At 46.9% G+C, this 13,415-nt stretch overlaps 1 protein-coding gene across 7 annotated transcripts in view; it reads left to right on the forward strand.

Annotated features, from left to right (window-relative positions):
* Positions 1-13,415, forward strand: part of FN1 (fibronectin 1) — a 222,038-nt gene that overhangs the window by 188,081 nt on the left and 20,542 nt on the right. For all 7 annotated transcript variants that reach the window (XM_070933190.1, XM_070933183.1, XM_070933184.1 and 4 more), the window contains one exon: positions 39-218. In XM_070933190.1, the coding sequence (XP_070789291.1) occupies positions 39-218 (180 nt within the window). The remainder of the gene's footprint in view (positions 1-38; positions 219-13,415) is intronic.

Below are 13,415 nucleotides of genomic sequence, written 5' to 3' on the forward strand. Positions count from 1 at the left end.
CAATAACTAATATTTATTTAAATGGATTTGCTCCTTAGCCATTGACGCACCTTCCAATCTGCACTTCCTCACAACTACAAGCAACTCCTTGTTGATCAGTTGGCAGCCACCACGGGCTAAGATCACAGACTACATAATCAAATATGAGCAAGTTGGTGGCCCAACCCGGGAGCTACTTCCTCATCCTCATCCTGGTATTACTGAGGCCACTATCACAGGTATGAACTTTTCATAATGAAGCTCATTGATCCTGCACTGGAACATCATCGCCTGGCCACCCTGTTCAGGGTGTCCCGCTCCCTCCTGAATCGGAGGCCGGGGGAGGATCCTTTGCGGGGACGTGCCAAGAAGTTTAGTCAGCATCTGCTGGATAAGATTGCTCAGATTCGGGACGGTCTGGACTCTGACTGGGCAGGGTCTGACGGTGAGGAGGCAGCTGGGATGCCTTGGGATGCCAAATCTTGGGATTTGGGAGGAGTTCGATCCTGTCACCCCTGAGGAAGTGGACAGGATCATGGGAAGGCTGAGTGCCACCATGTGTGTATTGGACCCGTGTCCCTCCTGGCTTGCTTATGCGGCCCGAGAGGTGACACGGGATTGGATCTAGGCAGTAATAATGGCATCTTTGAAGGAGGGGATCTTCCATGCCATCTTTTTTTTTTTTTTTTATTGCAAAAGTTTTACAATTACATTTTCACCCCTTTTTTTCACCCCCCCCCACCTCCCTCCCCAAACTTCCCATCCTCCCTAACCCTCCCTAACCTTCCCCCCCCCCAGACTTCCCTATTAGGTATTCATAACTAATAACACTGATATATAAGCTTGAACCCATCCCTCCCCCTGTATAATTTTTCCTCTTTATCTCTTTACATTAAAATATTTCTAATACATTATTTTCAAATAAAAGCTATTTGATACTTTCTAGTTTGGTATTTGTTCTGGACATATTCTATCCAGCTTTTCCATTCCCATTCATAAGTCTCTTGTGAACAGTCTTTTAAATATGCTGAAATCTTCGCCATCTCTGCAAAACTAGCCATCTTCAATATCCATTCCTCGATAGTGGGCAAAGCTTCATTCTTCCAATATTTACCTATCAACAATCTTGCTGCTGTTATCATATACAATATCAGTTTTATTTCACCCCGTGTAAAACCCTTAACTATACCCAGTAAAAACAACTGTGGAGAAAATTGAATTTTTTTCCTCAAAACATTCTGCATGACCCACCAAATTTTTATCCAAAAAGCCTTAACCTTCCTGCAGGTCCACCAAACGTGATAATACGTAGCATCTAAACATTCACATCTCCAACATTTTGGCTGAACATTAGGGTACATACATGACAACTTTTTAGGATCTAAATGCCATCTATAAAACATTTTATAAAAATTTTCTCTCAGGTTTTGCGACTGTGTAAATTTAACATTCTGAACCCAAATTTTTTCCCAAGTTTCCAGCATCACTGGTTCTTCAAAATTCTGTGCCCACTTAATCATACAATCTTTAACTAATTCCGTTTCTGAATCTCTTTCTAACAAAACATTATAAAGCCTTTTAATATGCATTGGACCTTTCTCTCTTATATGTCTAACCAATTCTTCCTCATGCAACATAATGCCAGTTTTTTGGTCCTCTTTCCATCTCAGTTGTAGTTGATTATATTGTAGCCAAGTTAAATTAAACCCTTCATCCAACAGTGTCTGTAATGTCTTCAGCTGCCATCTGCCCGCATCTGTAAAAAGAACCTCTTTATATAAAAACCCCCCGAGTGACATTATATTTGTATTCCACAAAGTATGACCAAGATCCAGCCATAGCGGTATTTTATAATCCCATTTGAGTCGGTGCTTCTTCCAAACTCTCATCAAAGAGTCTCTAAGTATATGACTTTTAAATACTTTATCTACTTTGTCGTCATAAAATAGATAAGCATGCCATCCAAATTCAAGATCAAAGCTTTCTGCATTCAATATTCCAGTCTTTTTACTTCCAAACCAATCACTTGTTAAAGTTAAAGCTGCTGCATCATAATATAACTGTAGGTTTGGGAGTTTAAGGCCTCCTCTTTCTGGAACATCTTGCATAATTTTCAATTTCACTCTCGGCTTCTTCTCGTTCCAGACAAACTTATTCACACCAGACTGCCAAACTTTCAGTTGTTTATCACTTTTAAGCACCGGAATCATTTGAAACAAAAACAGAAATCTTGGCAAAATGTTCATCTTAACTGCTGCTATTCTTCCAAGTAGAGACAGTTGCAGCTTTTTCCAAGTCTCCATGTCTTTCTGAACCTCTCGCCACAACACCTCATAATTATTTTGAAACAATTTCATGTTTGATTCTGCAACCTGAACTCCAAGATATTTTACCTTAGGTACAATTTCAAAACCTGCCCTCCTTTCAAGCTCATGTTTGCGATCTTGTGTCATATTTTTAACTATCATTTTAGTCTTTTTTGAATTCAGTCTAAAACCCGAAACTCTACCATAGTCTTGTATAATGTCCTTCATCAAGATTGTTGATTCCATAGGTTGTGATAGGGTAACAACCAGATCATCTGCAAATGCCTTTATTCTATAATCCTCTTGCCTTATCATTATGCCTTTCAAAATTTTAGAGTCCCGTATTGTATTTAACAAGACTTCCAATGTTAAAATAAATAAAAGTGGGGACAACGGACATCCCTGTCTTGTTCCTTTTTCAATTTTAAACTCTGTCGTCAAACTTCCATTAATAATAATCTGTGCCTTTTGCTCTTGATAAATTGCTGAAATCGCCTGTATAAATCGGTCCCCAAAGTCCATCTTTTTTAAAGTCTTTAGTAGAAAATTCCAATCCACTCTATCAAAGGCCTTCTCTGCATCCAAAAAAACCAGCACTGCAGGAATCTGTTTATTCTTATCAAGATATTCCAATAAATCTATTACTTGCCTTACATTATCCTTCATATATCTGCCCTCAATAAATCCCGCTTGATCCTCATGAATCACCTTTTGAATTACTGGCATCAACCTGTTGGCTAATACTTTCGCATAGATTTTATAGTCTGTATTCAAAAGAGATATTGGTCTATAATTCTCTGGTTTTTTAGGACCAACTTGTTCTTTTGGTATCAACGATATATAGGCAGTTGTCCATGATGGGGGTATTTTACCCCCTTGTTGAATATTGCAAAATAAATCTCTAAGTTGTCCCACCATTTCAGCTTGTAAAGTTTTGTAATACACTGCGGTCAAACCATCCGTGCCAGGAGCTTTAGCTGTTTTTAACTGTTTAATTGCTACTGTTATCTCCTCCTCTGTTATAGGATAATTCATTCTTTCCTTTTGTTGATCAGTAATTTTTGTAACTCTCTTATCATTTAAATATTTTTCTATAAGTCCATTCTGCACCTCCTCTTTAGCATATAGTTTAGTATAATAGTCCACAAAAGCTTCTTTAATTAATTTTTGTTGAAAAATTTCTTTCCCTCCAGTTTCAATACTATCAATAGTCCGTATACTTTGTTTTTTCCTCAATGTGTAAGCCAGCCATCTGCCCGGTTTATTAGCGTTGCAAAATGTATTATGCTTCGCATATTGTAAGTTTGTTGCAACTTGTTCCGCCATAAGCATTTGAAATTGGTCTTTCAAAAGTTTTATAGCACTTCGTATTCTTTCATCTGTTGGGTTTTTAATAAGTAACTGTTCTTTATTCTTTATTTCCGTTTCCAATTCAGATCTTTTCTTTTGTCGGAACAATCTATGTTTAGAGTTCATGTAGATAAGTACCCCTCTCATATAAGCTTTACTTGCGTCCCAAACAATTTCAATTGGGGTACCTTTATTCAAATTTGTTTCAAAAAATTCTTTCAAATGCTTTTTAAGTTCTATTGTATTTTTTTCATATCTAAACAAGTTCTCATTTAATCTCCAAGAACGTCTCTCAACCTTATCCATCTCAATTTCAATCCATACAGAGCTATGGTCAGTCAAAATTCTTGGAAAAATCTTTGTTCTTTTTGTCTTAACAAGTAGATCATTTGACAACAGGATAAAATCAATCCTAGAAAAGGATCTATGTCTATCAGAAAAGAAAGTGTAGTCCAATTCATTTGGGTTATGTATTCTCCAAACATCTTTTAGTTCCATATCTTCTTTCATATCAAAAAAAGTCTGTGGTAGTCTAATTCTAGACTTTGCCAAACTCTTTTTATCTAATTTAGAATCAATTACTCCGTTCCAGTCTCCCATAATTAAAATAGATCTATAGTCCCATTGCAATATTTTAGTATGTAACATCTTATAAAAATAGTCCTGTTGTTGATTGGGAGCATAAATTCCAATCAGAAGAATTTGGCCATTTGCTGTAAGCAATTCAATTGCTACAAACCTACCATCTTGATCTGCTTCTATAACTTTAGCTGTTAACTTTTTATTTACATAAATAACCACACCATTCTTTTTCTGCGAAGTTGAAGATATAAAGTGTGCTCCTAGTTTTGAATTTATCAAGTATTTTTGATCTTGAGTTGTGATATGCGTTTCTTGTAAACATATTATATCATTATTAAATTGTTTCAAATATGTAAATAGTTTCTTCCTTTTTTGTGCTGAATTCAACCCATTGACATTCCAAGATAAACACTTAAAGGTCATCAGCCTCTTTTTGGAGCACAGAGCAAAATACTTGAAGTTCATCCGAGATCTTCGATCTCGCTCCTCCCATAGCTCCACTCTCTTGTACAGTACTCTTAACTGCCTTCTTATCTTGTCTTTCCTGTTGTTGTTGTTGCTTTTGTTTAAGTAGCTTAGATTGGGCTCTAGTTATACGTTGATCTTTAACTTCAGTCAACTGAATCAAATCCAAAATTGGAGAAGAATCAAACAAGGGCTCACTCAAAAAACCTCCTTCTGCACCTTGCACTACTTCTAATTCCTGCTTAGACTGTTTTTGCAATTGCCTCTCTTCACTCTCTTTAATCTCCAAAACTGTAGATGTACGTGGAGATGGTGTTCTTTCCTTAAGAATAGTAGTGTAAAAGTGTTGTGCCTTCTCCACGGTATTCAACCGATATCCTTCTCCCTTATATCTAAAAATTATCCCAGCTGGTGCGTCCCACCGGAAGGGTATCTGTAAGTTTTTCAATTCCTTAACAAGAAAACCAAATTCTTTTCTGGCTTTCAGCATTTTAGGAGGTAACTCTTTAAAGATTTCAAGTCGTGAACCCCCCACTTGTACAGAAGTATGAAAAGATTTTTGCAGGATATCATTTCTAATTTCTCTATCTGTAAAGTATATGACCACATCTCTGGGCAGTTGTCTTTGTCTGGCCACCCAAGAGTTCACTCTGTAAATTTTATCTATTTTGTGAAATACCACATCAGGATTAACTTGTAAAATCTTGGCCAAGGCTTCAGAGCAAACTTGTCTCAAATCCTGTCTCTCCTCCTCTCGAATTCCCCGAAGCCGTATGGCGAATTCCATCGCCCGGAATTGTATCATAACAATCTCATCTTCAATTCTCTGCATTTTATTATCAACTTCATCAAATTTATAATCATTGTCTTTCATCTTGACATTAACTTCTGATTTAAATTCTTCAACTTTAAAATCAACTTTCCCAATAAATTCTGCCAGGCCAGACGCCACTTCTGATATTTTTTTGGTCACCTTATTTTGATTCTGTTTCACCCTATCTTTAACTTCATTAATTTCCTGCATGAATTCCTGGTGTGATTTTTGAAGTTTATCATCTATCTCCTGTTGAGATTTTAGAAATTTATCATCCAAAGTTTTAGAAATAAATTGTTTTAAATCTCCCATATCAAATTCTTTTTTCTGGGTTTGTAACTGCTGTGCAGAGGGAAGCTGCGTTTCTTGTTTATGTGTGGGGGATCCCCCCCCCTGCTGCCTTCCCTTCCTGTTTCTTTGAAGCCATCCTGCTGCGTAGTCTGGATTTTCTAAAAAGGGAGGTTCCTTTTCCTTTCCCTCCTGCACAAAGACTTCTAAAAAAATCCCCCAGATTTGATCAATTAAAAGCTAAGGTAAAACAAAGTCCAATATTAGAAAGGGAGAAATTTTCCACTTGCTTCTCTTATAGCAAACAAGGCAACTTTGCAACAACTTGAAAACTTGTAACACAGAATAACTTCACCAATCCACACTCATTGGCTCGTTAACTTTAAGGCTAAGCGCCATGTTTTTTTTCAAAGCACTTTCACTCACTCAAATTTGTCTCAGTTTGAAAAATCAACAAAGCGCTGATACTTGCGTTTCCAAATTTGAGGGTTCCGATAGGTTCACTGTTTGTTAAAGCTGATTCTTTTCAAATTACGTTTCCTGCAGCCGGCTTGTTTTGCGAAAGCAAAGTCGTCCCACGTCACCCGGAGTTTCCGCAGGTTGGGGGGGAGCCCCACCCGTTCTCTCCCCAGAAACAATTCCCTGGGGGACAACGGGGGCTTAACCTGTACCCTGCGATCTCTACTTCTTCAAACTTTAAGATTTTGAAGCTTTCAAGCCGCTTCTGAGTAGCGAAGCGGCTCTACGGGCGGCGGGGCTGGCGGAGCTCCGAAAGGCACCGCCGTCGCCGAAGGCAGAGAAACCGGAAGAGTCTTCCATGCCATCTTGAAGGAGGCAGTGGTGAGACCCCTCCTCAAGAAACCTGCCTTGGATCCAACCATACTGAATAACTTTCGTCCGGTCTCCAACCTTCGCTTTATTGCAAAGGTTGTTGAGAGCGTGGTGGCACGGCAGCTCCCATTGGCCCTGGAGGATACAGACTACCTCAATCCATACCAATCAGGTTTCAGGCCGGGATACAGCACGGAGACGACATTGGTCATGCCGGTGAATGATCTTTGGAGGGCTTGGGACAGGGAATACTCCTCTGTTCTGGTCCTCTTGGATCTGTCGGTGGCTTTTGATACCATCGACCATGGTACCTTGCTGCGACGGCTTGAGGGGTTGAGAGTGGGAGGCACTGTTCTACGGTGGTTCTCCTATCTCTTGGGCCATACACAAGCGGTGTTGGCAGGGGGACAAAGGTCGGCTATGAGGCCCCTCACTTGTGGGGTGCCCCAGGGGTCAGTCCTCTCACCTCTCCTGTTCAACATCTATATGAAGCTGCTTGGAAAGATCATCCGTGGTTTTGGGGTGCGGTATCATCAGTATGCTGATGATACTCAGCTTTTTCCTGTGCGCTGCTCCCACTGTCCATCAATGGGTTAACTCCTTCAGCCTTTGGCAATAACTGAGTGAGAGCTCAATTCCCTTTCCTGTTGCCCTGCCACGCCCCTCAATCCCATGATCCCCAGTTTTCACTCAGTTATTGGCAAAGACTGAAGTGTCCGTTAGAGCTCTGAGCTTTTCAGAAATTTTTTCCCTTTCTTTGGTGATTTTCGTTAAGCTTTTACTTTATTTTTGAGTATTTTTTCCTCTCAGGTTCCCTGCCTTATAGAGCCGAAAGGAAGATCGGCTCAACAGCTGAGAGGCGGCGTCAGGGATTCGGCCGCCCACGCGTCACGCCCAGCAGAGGCTCCTGGCTCGCGTCGGCTACAGATTTCACTGAGAGAGACCGGCCTCCATCTTCAGCAGCGGGGGGAGGGGGAGCGAGCCTCAGTGCTACCCCCCGCTAGCGCAGTTTGGAAGTAGACGCCCGTCGGAGCAGCGGAGGGGAGAGCGGAGCGCGGTGAGGCAAACAGCCCTTCCTTCCTCTCCCTCGTTACCAGGAATCCATCGGAGCCGTTTCGAGCTGTGCGCGGCAGGCGGTAGGACCTTCGGGCTGCCGCTGTGAGACCGCAGTCTCCCTAGCCAAGCGCTACGCACGTGGAGCAGCAGAGAGCAGCGCGGTGAAGCAAACAGCCCCCCCTTCCTCTCCCGCGTTGCCAGGAGCCCTTTGGGGCCGCTTTGGGCTGTGCGCGGCAGGTGGTAGGACCTTCGGGCTGCCGCTGTGAGTCCGCAGCTTCCCCAGCCCTCGGATTGCAGAGCCACATGCTCCCGCCATATTGGTGGACCCTTGGGCCGCCATCTTGGCTGCATCCCTTTAGGGCCAGCTCCTCCCAGATTGGCAGTTTAAGGCCCGTTTCTCCCGGTTCGAAAGGGGGGGGATCTCCCCAACCACGGAGCGCATCCCAGCAGAGGAAGCTCGGGCGCCATCTTCCAGGAAGCGCAGGAGCATTCTACGAAGGCACAGGCCCAGATCTCCTTGCTGAAGGGTATCGGCTGGCAGCTAAGACCATGTCAGATTCCCCTTTCTCCTCGGATCTAGAGTTGGAAGCAAGCCTGCCTCGCAAAGGGGCCAAAACCACCAAAAAGCATTCAAGGAAGCGAGCCTCCAACCATAAAGACCGCGTGGGAAAGGCGCCCCCGCTCCATGACAAAGACGCCTTAGGGCGCCATAAGACTCTAGAGCGCCTTGGCACTAAAGCACAAAAGGATGCGGTGGCAACTTCAATCCAGGAGCCCGAATCACCTAGATCCACACCCCAGGCGCGTGCGGATGCAGATCCAGGTATCACAAGCCTGGCAGAACTGGCCTTAACACCGGCAACCCCGAACGCAGCTAGGTTCGGCCAGGAATTACCACGGGCCAGAGGGGTCTCTCGTTCATTGCCGGATATCTCCCTATCGGACCCACATCGCTTGCGCCACCGTGGGGCGGAGGCAACATTTACACCAACTGCAGCTGGCCTACGTGCTCCAGAGGGACCCCTGCCAGTTAACCAGCTGGATTTTCAGACCATGTTTTCTACCGCATTGTCGTCGTTCCTGGCTGCAGGCTGGCAGCAAGCTGCGGAGGGCCCCCCTCAGTCGCTAGCGGCTCAGGGGGCGCCTCAATGACACCAGGCTCAACCCCAGCAGCCCCATACCCAGGCATCTTCATCAGAGGACTCAGACCAGGCTGAGGAGGGGCCCGAAGTCATTGAATTCTCAGAGGACGAGGGCTTGATGCCAGATTCCCCGGCTTTCACGGGCTTGTTTCACCCTACCTTATTCAAGTCTCTCCTCCATAAGGCGCGCCTCACAACTAACCTGGGCGTGCCTGGGGAAGTCACCGCTCCTAAGCCTACAGCTGCGGGGCCCCACGATGCGCTCTTCAAGTCCTCCAAGCCAGAAAAGGACTGTATTCCCTGCCCTCAACTGTTCTCAGACGTAATCCAGAACCCCTGGGGGCAACCAGCCTCGCTAACGACGCCAAGCAGCCTGGACAAGAAACTCTACTGCTCGGGCCAGGAATTGGAGGACTTAACACTGCCATCTGTGGACCAGCCAGTGGTGTCCTTGTCATCCTCCTCGATGGTGTCCACGGATGCTTTGGATGGTCTCAAAGCGGAGGACAAAAGGACGGAGTGGGCCCTTCGTAAGTCACATCAGGCGGCAGCTTGGGTGATCAGGACGACAACGGCAACCTCATTCTTCAACAGGGCAGCCCTCATCTGGCTGCGCCAGCTACAGGAAAGGCTGCCCCCAGAGGACACAAGGCTACATCAGGACATAAACAAGATCGTAGCCGCCACCGAATACGCCACGGATGCATCCCTAAATTCCGCTAAATTTGCTTCTAGATCACTTGCCTCGAATGTCACGGCAAGAAGGCTGTTCTGGCTTCGCCCCTGGAAAGCAGACCTTAAGGCGAAGTGGAAACTGGCCGCAACCCCGTACAAAGCCCCCGACTTGTTTGGGGCGGCCTTGGAGCCTGTCCTGATCGAGGATAAAGACAAGAGAAAGGTGTTTCCATCAGCGTACCGCCGGCAGGAACGCAGATACACACCATATTCTCACCAGCAGCCCTTTCAGATCAACGCTGGGCCAAGAGGCCCTCCGTCACAGCGCTCCCAATTTCAAAGCGCCAGTAGACACCAGGACAGACCCCAATTCCGAGACCGCGGCCGACCCCAACAATCCAAGCGATCCTTTTGTGGGGCCGGCTTCAAAACTGCCAGGAGGGGGAAATGATGCCCCAGCCACAGGCCCTATCGGCGGGAGACTCCAATTCTTCCACCAGCAATGGGCCCGGTCAACAGAGGACTCGTGGGTGCAGCGCATGATCTCATCTGGGCTCTCCATCGAATTCTCCGGACCCCCCCCCCCCGTCGCTTTGTACGCTGCCCGGTCCCACAGTCCAAAGAACTCAGAGGCCTGATGGCGCAGGAGATCACGCACCTGCTGGAAATAAGGGCCATAGAGCTGGTACCACAGAGTCAGCAGGGCTCCGGCTTTTACTCAATCCTCTTCCTGGTGCCCAAAAGCTCCGGAGGTTGGAGAGCCATACTAAATCTGAAACGACTAAACGGGCGGTCCAGTATCACAGATTCAAAATGCACTCCCTCAAGTCGATACTAGCGGGAGTAAGGAAGGGGGATCTCCTCCAGTCAGTCCACTTGCGAGAAGCCTATCTGCATGTGCCTATCCACCCCAATCACCGACAGTACTTGAGGTTTGAGTTCGCGGGTCAACACTTCCAATACCACGCAATGCCCTTCGGACACTCATCGGCACCTCGCACTTTCACCAAGTTGGTAGCGGTGGTGGCAGCCATACTCTGTATGGTTCCAGTACGATTCCTCTGTTACCTCGATGATATTCTGATCCTTTCGTTGTCACATGACCAGGCGGCCAGGGATATGGAGAGAGTCCTGATGGCGTTCCAAGACCACGGCTTCACGATCAACTTCGAGAAAAGCCAGCTATAGCCGTCTACTCGACTTCTTCATCTGGGGGCGGAGATCGACTCGGTCAAGAGCCAAGTATTCCTGTCCCAGGAGAGGATCCAGAGCATTCGAGACCTAAGCCAACAGGTCTTGTCAGTGGGGAGAGTCCCCCTTTTACAGCTAGCATCCCTCCTAGGGAAGATGGTATCCTGCTTCGGTATCGTTCCGTGGGCATGCAGACACTCTCGAGCCCTCCAATGGTTCCTACTGCCCTTCCAGAGAGCGAGCAAGACCAGCTCGAAGCACAAGGTGACCACGCCATCTCAGGTCTGTCTCTCCCTCAGGTGGTGGAGGTCCCCCGCGCTCCTCAAGGGCTGCGAATTCCTAGACCCAGACAGACTCACACTAACCACAGATGCAAATCTGCGGGGATGGGGCCTCACCAGCACCATCTAGTAGCGCAGGGCCAGTGGTCCCGAAGCGAGAGGCTCAGCAATATCAACCTGGAGCTCAGGGCAATCAGACTGGTGCTAAAACAATTTCAAGCCGCAGTTCTAGGCCAACACGTTCTGATCCTGATGGACAACATCTCGGCAAAGGCGCACGTAAACAGAGAGGGGGGCACGAGGTGCCGTGCGCTGATGTTTGAGTCCGAGGCTCTATTCGCCTGGGCGGAGTCACATCTGCTTTTGATCAAAGCGGAACATATCTCGGATCAACCAACGTCAGGGCGGGCTGGCTCAGCTGAGAGCTGATAGTCCCAGCGGAGTGGCAACTGTACCCTCGTCTATTTCGCGAGCTCTGCACCCGCTTCGGGATGCCAGAGGTGGATCTGTTCGCAACCCCGGACAACGCCCAGCTGACTCGCTTCATATCCCACTACCCAACAGTGCAGGCGGAGGACCACGACGCTCTGCGGTGCAAGTGGCCCAGGGGCCTGCTTTACGCCTTTCCACCGATTCCCCTCCTACCTTGTCTCATCCGAAAGCTGCTGGCTGAGGAAGCCAATCTTCTGCTGGTGGCTCCCAACTGGCCTCGAAGACCGTGGTACGCCGACCTCGTAGCATTATCCGTGAGGCAACCTTGGCTGATCCCCCCACATCAGGTAGAGCTCTGTCAGGGGGCGGTCAGTCATCCAGAGCCTCAGTGGCTGCAATTGACTGTCTGGCATTTGAGAGGGTCATCCTAAAGAGAGATAGGCTGTCGGATAAGGTAGTTAGCACTACCCAAGCAGCCAGACAGCCCTCTTGGGCTATATACGAGGCCTCTTGGCAGGTGTTCTGTCGCTGGTGCTCCCAACACCATGTGGATCCAACATCAGCAGTGGTCCAGGACATCCCCGAGTTCCTGCAGACCGGACTGGATAAAGGTCTGGCGCCAGCTACCCTAAGACGCCAGACAGCGGCTCTGTCCCTGGTCATCTCGTGTCGACCTTACCAATCGCTGGCTCATTACCCACGCATCAGGGGGTTTCTACATGGCGCTAAGAACTTACGCCCCCCCCACAGTGCATCGTTACCCGTCATGGGATCTCCCACTAGTGTTGCGGGCCTTGATGTCCCCCCCGTTTGAACCTTTGGGCTCGGTCGCCCTCAAATTCTTATCCTTCAAGGTGACCTTCCTCCTCGCCATCACCTCAGCCAGGAGAGTCTCGGAGCTGGAAGCACTCTCAATCTGGAAGGAACTTTGCATCTTCAGAGACACCACAGTGATCCTGCACCTGGACCTGTCGTTTATTCCCAAGGTGAATTCCTGGTTCCACCACACCCAAGAGCTTATCCTACCGGACTTCTGCCCGGCCCCACGCAACCAAAGGGAGAAGCAATGGCATTCCCTCGATGTCCGCCGCGCCCTTCGCATCTACATTTGCAGGACAGCAGCATTCTGGTGCATGGAGGCACTCTTAGTGTCGTTCAACCCTGCTTCCATGGGCCTGAAGATCTCAGCATCCACGGTGAGCAGATGGATTAAGGCCTGCATTGCGTTGGCGTACGATCTGAACTCCAGACCTCCGCCGGGAAGGATTCTTCCACACTCCACCCGCAGTGCGGCCACAACGGCGGCCTGGGCAATGCAGGCGTCGGTAGCAGATATTTGCAGAGCAGCAACCTGGTCATCGTTGTCGCCCTTCATCCACCATTATAAAATAATGTGCTCAGTGCTCGGCAGAAGCATCCTTCGGCTGTAGGGTGTTGCAAACGGTTGTGGCAGAGGAGGACACTGGAGACAGTCAGCTTCCCGCCCATGGGGTTTAAACTTGGGTATATCCCATTGATGGATAGTGGGAGCAGCGCACAGGAAAATGGACGTTGTCTTACCTGAACGTCCCTTTTCTGGGCACTGCATACACTATCCATACCCTCCCCTTTCTTAGTTGGCTTACTGCCCAGTTGTTGTTCTGTGTGTTTTTTACAGTTGGTTATTATTAAAGTTATGTTACTTACTTGACACTGTGTAGTCTCCCATAACTTTGTTCAGACTGGGGATCATGGGATTGAGGGGCGTGGCAGGGCAACAGGAAAGGGAAATTGAGCTCTCACTCAGTTATTGCCAAAGGCTGAAGGAGTTAACCCATTGATAGATAGTGTACGCAGCGCCCAGAAAAGGGATGTTCAGGTAAGACTATCAGGGCATTTATTAATCCCATGTTTGGCTCTAGGACTAATTACCCTGGTTTAATTAGAGGAGATGAATCGAGGCTCCTCCTTGTTTGCAATATTCTGAAAAAGAAACGCGAAGAAAGGTTTCTAATAAAACTCATTTATTTGTTATAAAGAAAAT

Source organism: Pituophis catenifer, unplaced genomic scaffold (assembly GCF_029215685.1).
Source record: "Pituophis catenifer annectens isolate HBS135680 unplaced genomic scaffold, rPitCat1.0.hap2 SCAF_1, whole genome shotgun sequence".
Taxonomy (NCBI): domain Eukaryota; kingdom Metazoa; phylum Chordata; class Lepidosauria; order Squamata; family Colubridae; genus Pituophis; species Pituophis catenifer.